This window comes from Oncorhynchus kisutch, linkage group LG12, assembly GCF_002021735.2.
Source record: "Oncorhynchus kisutch isolate 150728-3 linkage group LG12, Okis_V2, whole genome shotgun sequence".
NCBI classification, from domain to species: Eukaryota; Metazoa; Chordata; class Actinopteri; order Salmoniformes; family Salmonidae; genus Oncorhynchus; species Oncorhynchus kisutch.
This window is the reverse complement of record NC_034185.2, coordinates 53062362-53078615: the sequence shown is the minus strand read 5'-3', so window position 1 is coordinate 53078615 and position 16254 is coordinate 53062362. Positions and strand designations below refer to the sequence as shown.

The 16254-nt window shown below is 45.2% G+C and overlaps 3 protein-coding genes across 12 annotated transcripts in view; 2 read left to right on the top strand and 1 right to left on the bottom strand.

The window, feature by feature from the left end:
• Window positions 1–16254, bottom strand: part of LOC109901251 (zinc finger protein 583-like) — an 880650-nt gene that overhangs the window by 559918 nt on the left and 304478 nt on the right. The gene's annotated exons all lie outside the window — the stretch shown is intronic.
• LOC109901169 (zinc finger protein 629-like) overlaps window positions 1–16254 on the top strand; it is a 247635-nt gene that overhangs the window by 213520 nt on the left and 17861 nt on the right. The window lies entirely within an intron of this gene.
• On the top strand, window positions 102–6545 carry LOC109901179 (hypermethylated in cancer 1 protein-like). Its single transcript, XM_020497224.2, has 3 exons — window positions 102–1403; window positions 4637–4767; window positions 4964–6545. Exons 1-3 carry the CDS (start codon window positions 1121–1123, stop codon window positions 6140–6142), a joined length of 1593 nt encoding a protein of 530 aa, XP_020352813.1. The 5' UTR covers window positions 102–1120; the 3' UTR covers window positions 6143–6545.

Genomic DNA, 16254 nt, shown 5'->3' with positions numbered 1-16254 from the left:
CAATTGTCATGGTGATGCAGTTTGGACGTTTGGTATAACGTGACAAATTATCATACATGATTGACAGTGATGGCCTATTGTGAAATTAGGTAGCTTATTCCTAACTTAGTGTTCAAGGGGATTTAAAACTGTAAACAATAGATTGTTATCGTAAATTCAATCTGGAATGCCAAATTCAAAGGGTTTCGCTCTCTGAGTTTACACTCGACGCCGTGGCCGAGGAGAAGGGTTGATCCGAGTGTTCTGACTTCCACCGCAGTCATGCACCCAAGCTGACTTGCTGAAATTGTCTAGCTTGCTAACTACTTCCCGACACAAATGAGAGAAGACGTCACTCTGACCATTTTACTCGCCCTAGCAGAGCTGGTTATGCGGTGTTCTTTTATTCTGAGCGTTGGTGACTGTAACTCTGCTGCCGGCAACAATTTAATTACGCGTTTTTGCCGACGTTGACTGACACGGGTCATATTCAACAGGTGTTGAGCGTTCGTAAATGCATCAGTTATTCTGCGCTCTGGCACACTCAGAGGAGAGTGCTCAGAAGTCGATAGCCAGATTGAATTTACGAACACATCCATAGTGTGGCCATAGGCAGACGTTGCAATTGAAGGATGCATTTCACGCTATTAAATTGGCTACATTTGTCGGTACAAACGTTGATTGAAAAAAAAAATTTGCACAACACCACTACTTGTAACCTTAACGTTTGTTCAACTGACTCTCGTATATGCTGATTTAATCGGACTTTATTCATATAATGAGTAGTCCAGGAATGACACGAGAAAGTAGCAACTCTCCAGATCGCAATGATACTCTATGAGCAGTACCGTATTTCAAAGAACAGCGCGCATACATTTTAAATTTAACCACACCATTGAGCTATAACGCCAACCAATAAGATCCTTTCTCTTTAGTGTAAACGGAAGTGACTAAAAAGTATTTCCACGTTAGCATTTATTTAGACGTGTATTAACACTATGAAACTCAAAATATCAGTCCATTAACTGCATAGCGTCCCATACTTACCCAATGTAGTTTTAAATTCGCATTGGTGCTAGGACTTCGTTAATATATATTATATAGGTAACGCTAACTAGGTAGCTGATCACGTTAGCTAACAATGGCTAATGGTATGATTTTTCACACTCAAATTGCCTCCATTATGGAGGTGCTAGCGAATGCAGCAGTGGGAGAGATCTGTAAACTCGTAGACGACGACTATGCAGTGTTTCGTTTGGAAATGTCTCAAAGCCAGAAAGAAAACAGGACATTGCGGAGAAAACTACAGCAACTGGAACTGAAGGTGGCACGGGAGCGCGCAGAGGGGACAATGCGAGAGCGCGTCGTCGCCAGTCGCCCCAGTAGTGTCAAGATCCTCGACCCGTACAGAGGAATGACAAGAGGTATATTTTTCAGAAGGCTGTCGCCGTTCATAAAGTTCATTCCTTATAGCCCCGTTCCCCCTGAACGTGTTTTCAGATGTTACACAGAACTGGGTCTTGGTCACTTTCTGGATGGTATGCAATAATTCAAATACCCTGATTACGATATCTAGCGCAAATATTCAATATCATATAATAAACTAATGCGCACGACTTTTGGATGCTGAATAAAAGCAGGTTACCTTGCCAGAAGATACCGACCCTACCGTTACCATTGTTTACAATGAGCAGCACTGGGGCTCCAATCATGGTTAGTAAGTGTAAATAACATTTTATTTAACACGCTGGCCTGTAGAGACTATTGTTTATTTTTTGGGGGGCTCCAATCAGTAGCCACAGCAAAAAAGTATGTGGACACCCCTTCAAATTAGTAGATTTGGCTATTTCAGCCACACAAGCTCACAGAATGGGACCAGCGAGTGCTGAAACACGTTTTAAAAAATCTGTCCTTGGTAGCAACACCCACTTCCCAGTTCCAAACTGCCTCTGGAAGCATTGTCAGCACAAGAACTGTTTGTCGGGAGCTTCATGAAATGGGTTTCCATGGCCGAGCAGCCACACACAAGCCTAAGATCACCATGCGCAATGCCAAGCGTCGGCTGGAGTGGTGTAAAGCTTGCCGATTGGAGTCTGGAGCAGTGGACACCATTCTCTGGAGTGATGAATCACACTTCACAATGTGGCAGTCCAACAGACAAATCTGGGTTTGGCAGGTGCCAGGGGAATGCTACCTGCCAAATGCAGAGTGCTAACTGTAAAGTTTGGTGGAGGAGGAATAATGGTCTGGGGCTGTTTTTCATGGTTCGGGCTAAATCTTAATGCTACAGCATACAATGACATTCTAGATGATTATGTTCTTCTGACTTTGTGGCAACAGTTTGGGGAAGGCCCTTAACTGTTTCAGCATGACAATGCCCCCGTGCACAACTCAAGGTCCACACAGAAATGGTTTGTCGAAATCAGGTTCTGTGAGGTGGAAGGATTTCCTTTGTTCTCCATGAAAATCTACTCTCTCTGTACTGTGTGTCCATGAGGAGATTCTCAGGAATTTACGACGTCTCTCTGACCACAGCAATCTAGTTGAAGGAGGAAAGGGAGAGGCAGGGAGACGGGGATGGACTTGCTATACCCAAAGAGGCCAACGTCATGACAGTGGATAAAGGTCAAATCTGGAGTACAGTGGCGTTGTACAGACCCATATCTCGCGCTGGTTCCATGGTGTCTTAATGTAACCATGAAAAGATGCAGTAGTCTCTACAAGCCAGAATGTTGAATAACATTATATTTACACTTTACCGGTTGTTCATGCTGTTGGTCCTTTTGGAGGTGGAGATCTCTTGACATGTACGTTGACCGAAGCACGTTTCCTTGCAGTCAGCTGGAAGCGTTTGCCGTTCGGTTATCCTCGGCCATATTGTGCAAGTGTTTGTCAAATGCGAATTGCATTTCTTTAATGTGGATATTTTGTATCAGATTACCTCCGACATAGGAACAAAATCGGTGGACAACAAGTAAAGTAAGTTGAAATGTTTGTTCAACATTCTGACTTGTAAATGGGACTGTTCAGGAATGCTGAGCCTACATGATATAGACGAGTGTGTAAGTATTTCACTCTCAGATTCTAAAAGAGGCTATTGTAACCAGAGCCATATACACTGCTCAAAAAATAAAGGGAACACTAAAATAACACATCCTAGATCTGCATGAATGAAATATTCTTAGTAAATACTTTTTTCTTTACATAGTTGAATGTGCTGACAACAAAATCACACAAATTATCAATGGAAATCACATTTATCAACCCATGGAGGTCTGGATTTGGAGTCACACTCAAAATTAAAGTGGAAAACCACACTACAGGCTGATCCAACTTTGATGTAATGTCCTTAAAACAAGTCCAAATGAGGCTCAGTAGTGTGTGTGGCCTCCACGTGCCTGTATGACCTCCCTACAATGCCTGGGCATGCTCCTGATGAGGTGGCGGATGGTCTCCTGAGGGATCTCCTCCCAGACCTTGACTAAAGCATCCACCAACTCCTGGACAGTCTGTGATGCAACGTGGCGTTGGTGGATGGAGCGAGACATGATGTCCCAGATGTGCTCAATTGGATTCACGTCTGGGGAACGGGCGGGCCAGTCCATAGCATCAATGCCTTCCTCTTGCAGGAACTGCTGACACACTCCAGCCACATGAGGTCTTGCATTAGGAGGAACCCAGGGCCAACCGCACCAGCATATGGTCTCACAAGGGGTATGAGGATCTCAATTCGGTACCTAATGGCAGTCAGACTACCAAGAAATGCCATCCTACACCATGACTGACCCACCGCCAAACCGGTCATGCTGGAGGATGTTGCAGGCAGCAGAACGTTCTCCACGGCGTCTCCAGACTCTGTCACGTCTGTCACATGTGCTCAGTGTTGAACCTGCTTTCATCTGTGAAGAGCACAGGGCGCCAGTGGTGAATTTGCCAATCTTGGTGTTCTCTGGCAAATGCCAAACGTCCTGCACGGTGTTGGGCTGTAAGCACAACCCCCACCTGTGGACGTCGGGCCCTCATACCACCCTCATGGAGTCTGTTTCTGACCGTTTGAGCAGACACATGCACATTTGTGGCCTGCTGGAGGTCATTTTGCAGGGCTCTGGCTGTGCTCCTCCTTGCACAAAGGCGGAGATAGCGGTCCTGCTGCTGGGTTGTTGCCCTCCTACGGCCTCCTCCACATCTCCTGATGTACTGGCCTGTCTCCTGGTAGCGCCTCCATGCTCTGGACACTACGCTGACAGACACAGCAAACCTTCTTGCCACAGCTCGCATTGATGTGCCATCCTGAATGAGCTGCACTACCTGAGCCACTTGTGTGGGTTGTAGACTCCGTCTCATGCTACCACTAGAGTGAAAGCACCGCCATCATTCAAAAGTGACCAAAACATCAGCCAGGAAGCATAGGAACTGAGAAGTGGTCTGTGGTCACCACCTGCAGAACCACTCCTTTATTGGGGGTGTCTTGCTAATTGCCTATAATTTCCACCTGTTGTCTATTCCATTTGCCTTAAAATGAGAACTCCCCCATCTTCTGCAACCAAACGGCACTCTTCTCCCTCATGCGGCAGTGTTTGCAAAGACCGTAAAGGGTCTATACCATTGAGCAGACAGTAGCCAACATAACCTCTTTTTCCCCCCATCACTTTCTCAGGTGAAGGACATCTCACTGAAGGCCACAAGAGCTTTGTGAAGCCAATGAAGAACAATTCCTGGAGAGATGACCAATCAATTACTGTTGATGAGGGGAGTGGAACCTCAACCCAGCACGTTATCATGATAGAGGTTAGTGTAATAGTGTTGCATAAAAATGTGTTACTTTGTAAATCAAATGTGGCCCGTTTATTTCAGAAAGGCTCTCCTCAGCTATTCACTTGCTTACATGTACATCTGCCATAGGAGAGCTTGTGAGACTTCCCTATGACATTATTATCCAATTCTACTCATGTACCGGTAATAACCTCCTCTCTTTTTGTGTCAGTCTGCAGAAGCTGAAGCTGCAGGTCCTGGGGTCAAGATGGAGAGGTCTGAAGGAGATGAAGACCCACAGCACAGCAGAGACATCCAGACTGGATCACCCTCTGTAGCCACAGAGGACCCCATCACCGCCCCAGTGCAGCCCAGGACCCGAAGCAGCATCACGGAGGTCAGCGGAACGCCGAACGCCGTCCTCAAGTCAAAGACAGACACCGAGACTTTAACACGAAGGCTCTTACATACAGGATCTGACCACCGATCAGACCCAGAGAGACTGGGCTGTCCTCCTGCTCCCAGTTCAGAGTACTTACTGGTATTTCACCAGAGCCAAAGAAGGGTTCATTCCCGTGGAGATGGTGATGGTGACACGTTAGACACTGGTCGTGATGATCCGTCTTGTTCTTACGCTACAGAGATGGACCCCGGCAACATGCCCTTGGGTTTAGAGACACAGACTGATTTGTCTAGAGGGGACTGGAACCAGTACAGTAGTAGTGTATACTCTGAAGGGTGCCTAGATAAGAAAGGGGAGGTTATAATCGTAGATGAGGTAACTGTGAAAGTGGAGGGTGACTCTTCTCCCACATTGAATGCAGATCGTCATCTAGGAGACGGACACTCACAGAGCAGAGATTTCTTAGATTACAGGGAAAGCTTGGAGACAAATTCAAACGTTGTGACCCACTCTCCTATACAGTTCAGGGATTCTGACCCAGTGTCCACGTTGATGGAGCCTTCCGATTCACACAGCCATGCCATTTTCGGTCAGGTATTGAACTCAAATGACAGGGCTAGAGCCCAGGTTCAGGGAGGGGGAGCAACATCAGGCAATGGTAAAGAGAAACTGTTCCTCTGTATGTTCTGTAACAAAGGCTTCAGCTGCCCCCAGAAGGTGGAGATCCACCAGAGGGTCCACACAGGGGTGAAACCCTTCAGCTGTACCCAGTGTCACATGCGCTTCGCCCAGGCTCGTGACCTGAAGAGGCACCAGAGGGTCCACACAGGTGAGAAACCCTACAGCTGTACCCAGTGTGAGAAGAGGTTCTCCCGCCAGGACCATCTGAAGATGCACCTTAAGGTCCACACGGGAGAGAGGCCGTTCTCCTGTACCCACTGTGGGAAGACGTTTTCAGAGAGGAGCTACCTCAGGATACACCAGCAAAAAAACCATTCCACTCTATAACATAAAAAGTAACCATTCTACTCGACAGCTTAGATCAAACCCTGCATTAAAGACGAAGATTCATTTTCATATTTGTCAGCAGAATAGATCCGTAGATGCGTTTGGAATAACAAGAGGAACCGATATCGGTGTTGAATATTCTTGTGTAGAATATTGCATCCAGACATTGTGTGATGTATAAGCCTACAAAGTCTGATACATATTGTGTTTGTACTGTGTGCCTATTTAATTACTTGCATTCAACTACCAATTTTTTTTCCCTAGACACATTTCATGAGAAAATGAATGGAATTGATCAATTTTATGCAGATTGTTAGTTGAGATGTGTATGTGTGGTTTTCATATGGTGTATTTAAAACGTGTTTTATGTTCAATAAACACAAAATGAGACTTTTCATCCTAAGACTCTCTCTTTAGTGTACATAACATCCGATCTCGCCATATTCTGCATACACACAATATTATAACAAATATACACTTATAATATACCTACTGTACACGTCAACATAGTTTAGTCGGGTTTGTCTGACTTTCCATAGCAGATGTATTTTTACCCACATCATATTTGTGTCCCATGATGGGTTTTAAAGCAAGTCATTCTGTAACTACAATATAGATCTCAAATTTAGTGGGAAACATAAGCAACAATTTAACTGTCCAATTTTTCTGCTGCTCAAAATGCTATCAGTCAATAAAAATGTTTGATTTACTTGCAGGTGACAAAACGCTAAATTGTAGCTGGTCTCTTCAGATTATATCATGGAACAAGTTCTGCATCAGCCAATTAAAATCGTCGACATAGTTGGACGTGTCTTTAACATACCTCAGTCCAGCTGCACGTTCTGATCATAAAAGCAACTATCACGTGTATTTGACTGACTGGTCAAATTGCTCTCTGTGTAAATTGCCTAGTCTGTGTAACAGACGCCGAAGGCTTCAAATCTCAAATGAGCCCCACCCCCTTTTAAATGTAGATGTACATGTATTGTGTTAGTGTGTTGAAAAGGGACGTTGCCAACAGCTTGAAATTATGCGCTACCTCTTAAGCGTCGCACACAAACACACTGCTATTTGTACGTCTAACTTTCTTACGGTGTGTTTGTAAATTCAATCTGGACTATGCTCTGAGCGTTCATAAATTCAGAGCGTTGTCGGATTTGTCCGTTTGTAAATTCAAGAACGTTTCGCTCGCGGAGCGTTCAGAGCGCATACTGGACGCTCTGGCGGAGGAGTAGGGTTGATACAAGCGTTCTGACCTCACAACCGCAGTCAAGCACTCAAGCTAACCTTCATTTAACTAGGCAAATCGGTTAAGAACAAATTCTTATTTTACAATGACGGCCTACACCGGCCAAACCTTCCTCTAACCCAGACTACACTGGGCCAATTGTGTGCCGCGCAATGGGACTCCCAATCACGGCCGGTTGTAAATAAAGCCCGGGATCAAACCAAGGTCTGTAGTGACGCCTCTAGTACTGAGATGCAGTGCCTTAAACCGCTGCGCCACTCGGGAGCCCGAAAATAAGAGAACACCTCACTCTGACAATTTTACTCGCCCTAGCATAGCTAGTTAGGCTGTTTTCATGTTATCCAGAGCATTGGTAACTCTAACTGTGCTGCTCTGGCAACAATTGAATTACGCCTTTTCGCTGAAGTTTACTGACACCGGCCATATTCAAGGGGTGTTGAGTTTTTTTAGTAAATTCATCAGTTATTCTGCGCTCTGGCACACTCAGAGGAGAGTGCCCCGAAATCGGAGTAGATAGCCAGAGCGCACCCTTAGTCCTGAATGAATTGTGAATAATGAGTAAGAAAGTTATAGATGTAGAAATAGCATACCCCCCAAGACATGCTAACCTCTTACCATTACAATAACAGGGGAGGTGAGCATTTTTTTTGGGGGGGGGGGGTATGATATTTGTGCATCTAACTTTCTCACTCATCATTATTCAGGATTCATTCAGGATTATCCGTAAGCATGGTAGCATCCTCATGAACATTGAAGTGTTTAGAACATATTCTATTCTTATTTACAATAAAAGCGACTCAAATGACACAATACATTATTTACCATTCATTTCTATTGGGCACAAAATTATCTGAAACACAACCAAAATAAACAGCAAATGCATCCAACAAGTTTGTAGATTCACAAGCTTGATGTAATCATTGCGTTCTAGGAATATGGGACCAAAAACGAAACTTTTGAATTCTTTAATACACATATATATTTTTTTATTTTTTTATTTCACCTTTATTTAACCAGGTAGGCTAGTTGAGAACAAGTTCTCATTTGCAACTGCGACCTGGCCAAGATAAAGCATAGCAGTGTGAGCAGACAACAAAGAGTTACACATGGAGTAAACAATTAACAAGTCAATAACACAGTAGAAAACAAAGGGGGAGTCTATATACAATGTGTGCAAAAGGCATGAGGAGGTAGGCAAATAATTACAATTTTGCAGATTAGCACTGGAGTGATGAATGATCAGATGGTCATGTGCAGGTAGAGATATTGGTGTGCAAAAGAGCAGAAAAGTAAATAAATAAAAACAGTATGGGGATGAGGTAGGTGAAAAAGGGTGGGCTATTTACCAATAGACTATGTACAGCTGCAGCGATCGGTTAGCTGCTCAGATAGCTGATGTTTGAAGTTGGTGAGGGAGATAAGAGTCTCCAACTTCAGCGATTTTTGCAATTCGTTCCAGTCACAGGCAGCAGAGTACTGGAACGAAAGGCGGCCAAATGAGGTGTTGGCTTTAGGGATGATCAGTGAGATACACCTGCTGGAGCGCGTGCTACGGATGGGTGTTGCCATCGTGACCAGTGAGCTGAGATAAGGCGGAGCTTTACCTAGCATGGACTTGTAGATGACCTGGAGCCAGTGGGTCTGGCGACGAATATGTAGCGAGGGCCAGCCGACTAGAGCATACAAGTCGCAGTGGTGGGTGGTATAAGGTGCTTTAGTGACAAAACGGATGGCACTGTGATAGACTGCATCCAGTTTGCTGAGTAGAGTGTTGGAAGCCATTTTGTAGATGACATCGCCGAAGTCGAGGATCGGTAGGATAGTCAGTTTTACTAGGGTAAGCTTGGCGGCGTGAGTGAAGAAGGCTTTGTTGCGGAATAGAAAGCCGACTCTTGATTTGATTTTCAATTGGAGATGTTTGATATGAGTCTGGAAGGAGAGTTTGCAGTCTAGCCAGACACCTAGGTACTTATAGACGTCCACATATTCTAGGTCGGAACCATCCAGGGTGGTGATGCTAGTCGGGCATGCGGGTGCAGGCAGCGACCGGTTGAAAAGCATGCATTTGGTTTTACTAGCGTTTAAGAGCAGTTGGAGGCCACGGAAGGAGTGTTGTATGGCATTGAAGCTTGTTTGGAGGTTAGATAGCACAGTGTCCAAAGACGGGCCGAAAGTATATAGAATGGTGTCGTCTGCGTAGAGGTGGATCAGGGAATCGCCCGCAGCAAGAGCAACATCATTGATATACACAGAGAAAAGAGTCGGCCCGAGAATTGAACCCTGTGGCACCCCCATAGAGACTGCCAGAGGACCGGACAGCATGCCCTCCGATTTGACACACTGAACTCTGTCTGCAAAGTAATTGGTGAACCAGGCAAGGCAGTCATCCGAAAAACCGAGGCTCCTGAGTCTGCCGATAAGAATATGGTGATTGACAGAGTCGAAAGCCTTGGCAAGGTCGATGAAGACGGCTGCACAGTACTGTCTTTTATCGATGGCGGTTATGATATCGTTTAGTACCTTGAGTGTGGCTGAGGTGCACCCGTGACCGGCTCGGAAACCAGATTGCACAGCGGAGAAGGTACGGTGGGATTCGAGATGGTCAGTGACCTGTTTGTTGACTTGGCTTTCGAAGACCTTAGATAGGCAGGGCAGGATGGATATAGGTCTGTAACAGTTTGGGTCCAGGGTGTCTCCCCCTTTGAAGAGGGGGATGACTGCGGCAGCTTTCCAATCCTTGGGGATCTCAGACGATATGAAAGAGAGGTTGAACAGGCTGGTAATAGGGGTTGCGACAATGGTGGCAGATAGTTTCAGAAATAGAGGGTCCAGATTGTCAAGCCCAGCTGATTTGTACGGGTCCAGGTTTTGCAGCTCTTTCAGAACATCTGCTATCTGGATTTGGTTAAAGGAGAACCTGGAGAGGCTTGGGCGAGGAGCTGCGGGGGGGGCGGAGCTGTTGAGCTGAAGTAGCCAGGCGGAAGGCATGGCCAGCCGTTGAGAAATGCTTATTGAAGTTTTCGATAATCATGGACTTGGTGACCGTGTTACCTAGCCTCAGTGCAGTGGGCAGCTGGGAGGAGGTGCTCTTGTTCTCCATGGACTTCACGGTGTCCCAGAACCTTTTGGAGTTGGAGCTACAGGATGCAAACTTCTGCCTGAAGAAGCTGGCCTTAGCTTTCCTGACTGACTGCGTGTATTGGTTCCGGACTTCCCTGAACAGTTGCATATCACGGGGACTATTCGATGCTATTGCAGTCCGCCACAGGATGTTTTTGTGCTGGTCGAGGGCAGTCAGGTCTGGGGTGAACCAAGGGCTGTATCTGTTCTTAGTTCTGCATTTTTTGAACGGAGCATGCTTATCTAAAATGGTGAGGAAGTTACTTTTAAAGAATGACCAGGCATCCTCAACTGACGGGATGAGGTCAATGTCCTTCCAGGATACCCGGGCCAGGTCGATTAGAAAGGCCTGCTCACAGAAGTGTTTTAGGGAGCGTTTGACAGTGATGAGGGGTGGTCGTTTGACTGCGGCTCCGTAGCGGATACAGGCAATGAGGCAGTGATCGCTGAGATCCTGGTTGAAGACAGCGGAGGTGTATTTGGAGGGCCAGTTGGTCAGGATGACGTCTATGAGGGTGCCCTTGTTTACAGAGTTAGGGTTGTACCTGGTGGGTTCCTTGATGATTTGTGTGAGATTGAGGGCATCTAGCTTAGATTGTAGGACTGGCGAGGTGTTAAGCATATCCCAGTTTAGGTCACCTAACAGAACAAACTCTGAAGCTAGATGGGGGGCGATCAATTCACAAATGGTGTCCAGGGCACAGCTGGGAGCTGAGGGGGGTCGGTAGCAGGTGGCAACCGTGAGAGACTTATTTCTGGAGAGAGTAATTTTCAAAATTAGTAGTTCGAACTGTTTGGGTATGGACCTGGAAAGTATGACATTACTTTGCAGGCTATCTCTGCAGTAAACTGCAACTCCGCCCCCTTTGGCAGTTCTATCTTGACGGAAGATGTTATAGTTGGGTATGGAAATCTCTGAATTTTTGGTGGCCTTCCTGAGCCAGGATTCAGACACAGCAAGGACATCAGGGTTAGCAGAGTGTGCTAAAGCAGTGAGTAAAACAAACTTAGGGAGGAGGCTTCTGATGTTGACATGCATGAAACCAAGGCTTTTTCGATCACAGAAGTCAACAAATGAGGGTGCCTGGGGACATGCAGGGCCTGGGTTTACCTCCACATCACCCGCGGAACAGAGAAGGAGTAGTATGAGGGTGCGGCTAAAGGCTATCAAAACTGGTCGCCTAGAGCGTTGGGGACAGAGAATAAGAGGAGCAGGTTTCTGGGCATGGTAGAATATATTCAGGGCATAATGCGCAGATAGGGGTATGGTGGGGTGCGGGTACAGCGGAGGTAAGCCGCATGTGTGGGAGGTGGGACAAAGGAGTTATCAGGGGCGTGAAGAGTGGAACTAGGGGCTCCATTGTGAACTAAAACAATGATAACTAACCTGAACAACAGTATACAAGGCATATTGACACTTGAGAGAGACATACAGCGAGGCATACAGTAATCACAGGTGTTGAATTGGGAAAGCTAGCTAAAACAGTAGGTGAGACAACAGCTAATCAGCTAGCACAACAACAGCAGGTAAAATGGCGTAGACTAGGCAACGGGGCCAACAGATAGAACAAACAAGCAGAATGGAGTACCATGATTAATGGACAGTCCAGCGTGCATCAGCTATGTAGCCAAGAGGTCAGTGTCCAAGGGGCAGCGGTGGATGGGGCAGGGAAGCTGGCCTGGCGAGTGTTATCCAGGTTAAAAAAAACTAACAATGACTAAATAGCTTGTAGCTAGTTAGCTGGTTAGCTTCTGGAGGTTCTTGAGTGTGTTCTAATGAACTACAGTCTGAATGGTATTTGGTCAGGGTCCGTATCCACAAAGTCTCTTAGCCCTCATCTACAAAGAGTCTCAGTAGGACTGCTGATATAGGATCAGTGTTTCCTTGTAGATAATAATGAATAAGATTATACGGAAAGATCCTAGATCAGCACTCCTACTGAGACTCTTTGTAGATAAGGGCCGAGGTCTTGTTTAATTGTGTCTTAAGTGTGGGCCCATGCCTTTTGAATGATCAAACCATTAAAGAGTGTCAAGTAATCAAATCAACTAACACGTTTGCATAGTATCAAATAAACAAACATGTTTGCATTGTACTCATAGAAATCCCTCATTGCCCAATCAGAAGATGCTCCATAGCAGGGTGGTCATATCAGTTTTCTTGATCCAACATCCTCTCTCTCTGTATCTCTTACAGTCAGAAGACATGGAGGATGGGAAGCCTGATCTGCTGCTAGTCAAAGAGGAGACAATAGAGGATGAACCAGAGAGCATTGACCTGCTGAGTGGACTAAAGATGGGGGAGCAAGGTAAGGTGAAATACATATAGCCTACATACAGTAATAGATTTTCAGTGGGAATAGTGATACGTGGGCAGCAGATAGCCTAGTTGTTAGAGCATTGGGCCGGTAACCGAAAAGTTGCTAGATCGAACCCCGAGCTGACAAGGTAAAAGTCTTAACTGACTTGCCTAGTTAAATAAAGGTTAAATAAAATAAATAAAAAAACTCCTGGCAGTTATTTGTTTTCTTCCTTCTTAAAATGAAATCAATACAACTTATGTTCAAATACAAAAACACACATTATAATGTTGTTGATTACTAAGTCCCTCAGTTGAGCATCTGGGCATGCTGTCTTTCTCACATGATACAGACTTGTTGTTTGGTGTGCTGGCATAGCCATAACTCTGTCATTTAAGTCTAACACTATATTCACCCTTTAAATTAGTTTTTTATTTTGTTCTATTCATAACAAATACAATGTCCCTCTTTTATATAACACCTTTATAACACCCCTTACCCCCAAATTTATTTGGCATAATCAGGTGGCACCTGTTCCTTTATGTACTAAAAATAGGTCATCAAGTCTGTTGATGAGAAATTGTGATGTCTTTTAATTTGCTTGTTTATCATTTAGACTAAAATTTGCCTTAGTTTCCTTGACTTCTTTCGAACATATTGTCACAGATCGAACAATGAGCCAGATATTTCACCGGATGTATAAATGTGAAGCATCTGTTTGCTGTAGCCACTCACTACTAAATATGGTGACGAGAGCAAGCCCAGTGGCCAGCAGTAGGAGAAAAAGGAGCAAGATGGATTTTGGCCGACATTCTGTTCATTTTCTCATCAATTAAACATTTGATCTCAATACAGTTTTCTGCTTTCCAACTATAATATGTTAGGAAGAGAGTGGACTAAGTTTGGCAGACTTTACCCTTTGCCAACATTGGGGAAAAAAGTGTTTTTTAGGAGTGCAAGGGCGTTTTGAGTTATTGCACACGCGCACTTCAGAGTAGGCGTTCCCAAAGCGAAAGCTGCAAATAGTGTATTCGGAACGTATTCAGACCCCTTGACTTTTTCCACATTTTGTTACGTCACAGCCTTGGATAAAACATCCCCCCCCCCTACAGGCCTTGGTCGGGGAGGTGACCAAGAACCCGATGGTCACTCTGATAGAACTCCAGCGTTCCTCTGTGGAGACGGGAGGAAGAGTCTTGGTGATTCCATACTTCCCGTCTCCACAGAGTAATGCTGGAGTTCTATCAGAGTGACCATCGGTGACCATCTTGGTCACCTCCCCGACCAAGGCCTGTCTCCCCGGATTGCTCAGTTTGGCCGATATGGCCAGCTCTAGGAAGAGTCTTGGTGATTCCATACTTCTTCCATTTAAGAATGATGGAGGTCTTGGGGACTTTCAATGCTGCAGAAATGTTATGGTACCCTTCCCTAGATCTGAGCCTCGACACAAACCTGTCTCAGAGCTCTAAGGACAATTCCTTTGATCTCATGGGTTGGTTGTTGCTCTGACATGCACTGTCAACTGTGGGACCTTATATATACTATATAGACAGGTCTGTGCCTTCCGAAATCATGTCCAATCAATTGAATATACCACAGGTGGACTCCAATCAAGTTGTAGAAACATCTCAAGGATGATCAATGGAAACAGGATGCACCTGATCTCAATTTCGAGTCTCATAGCAAAGGGTCTGAATACTTATGTAAATAAGGTATCAGTTGTTTTTTTTAAATAAATGTGCAAAAAATTCTAAAAACCTGTTTTCATCATGGGTATTGTGTGTAGATTGATGAGGATTTTAAAAAAATGTAATAAATTTTAGAATAAGGCTGTAACTTTAACTAAATGTGGAAAAAGTCTAGGGGTCTAAATACTTTCCATAGGCACTGTATACACAACAGTATTTGAAACCCCTTCAAATGAGTGGATTCGGCTATTTTAGCCACACCCGTTGCTAACAGGTGTATAAAATTGAGCACACAGCCATGCAATCACTATAGACAAACATAGGCAGTAGAATGGCCTTACTGAAGAGCTCAATGACTTTCAATGTGGCACCGTCACAGGATACCACCTTTCCAACAAGTCAGTTTGTCAAATTTCTGCCCTGCTAGAGCTGCCCCGGTCAACTGTAAGTGCTGTTATTGTGAAGTGGAAACATCTAGGAGCAAGATTCGAAATGGTAGGCCACACAGGCTCACAGAACGGGACCGCCGAGTGCTGAAGTGCGTAAAAATTGCCTGTCCTTGGTTGCAACACTCACTACAGAGTTCCAAACGGCCTCTGGAAGCAACGTCAGCACAATAACTGTTCTTCGGGAGCTTCATGAAATGTGTTTCCATGGCCGAGCAGCTGCATTCAAGCCTAAGATCACCATGTGCAATGCCAGGCGTAGGCTGGAGTGGTGTAAAGCGCGCTGCCTTTGGACTTTGGAGCAGTGGAATTGTAAAGTTTGGTGGAGGAGGAATAATGGTCTGGGGCTGTTTTTCATGGTTCTGGCTAGGCCCAGAAAACAATGATATTCTAATTTTATTTTTATCTAACCTTTATTTAACTAGGCAAGTCAGTTATGAACAAATTCCTATTTACAATGATGGCCTACCCCGGCCAAACCCGGACGATGCTGGATGCTGGATTCGAAACAGGGACTGTAGTGACGCCTCTTGCACTGATATGCAGTGCCTTAGACCACTGTGCAACTCAGGAGCCCATTCTAGAAGATTCTGTGCCTCCAACATTGTGGCAACAGTTTGGGGAAGGCCCTTTCCTGTTTCATCATGACAATGCCTCCGTGCTCAAAGCGAGGTACAGAAAGGGTTTGTCAAGATCGGTGTGGAAGAACTTGGCTGGCCTGCACAGTACCCTGACTTCAACCCCATCGAACACCTTTGGGATGAATTGGAACGCTGACTGCGAGCCAGGCCTAATCGCCCAACATCAGTGCCCAACCTCACTAATGCTCTTGTGGCTGAATGAAAGGAAGCAAGTTCCCGCAGCAATGTTCCAACATTTAGTGGAAAGCCTTCCCAGAAGAGTGGAGGCTGTTATAGCAGCAAAGGGGGACCAACTCCATATTAATGCCCATGATTTTGGAATAAAATGTTCGACGAGCATGTCCACATACTTTTGGTAATGTAGTGTACATGTGAATCTGAAATGGAATGAGGTCGATCTGAGTGCGATGCAAGTGCTGGCTGAGGCTGCTGAGCACCACACTGAAATTAGTGGGGGAGGGGCACAGTGCGTCCAAAATAAATTATTGAAGAGGACAAATCGACACATTCAGAATATTGTGGGTGACATATCCCCCGTGCCAATTTCTCCTATGTTCTAAACAGTTCTACATTAATGTCGATGCTACCATGATGATGGATAATCATGAATGAATCGTGAATAATGATGAGTGAGAAAGTTACAGAGGCAGAAATATCATACACCCCCC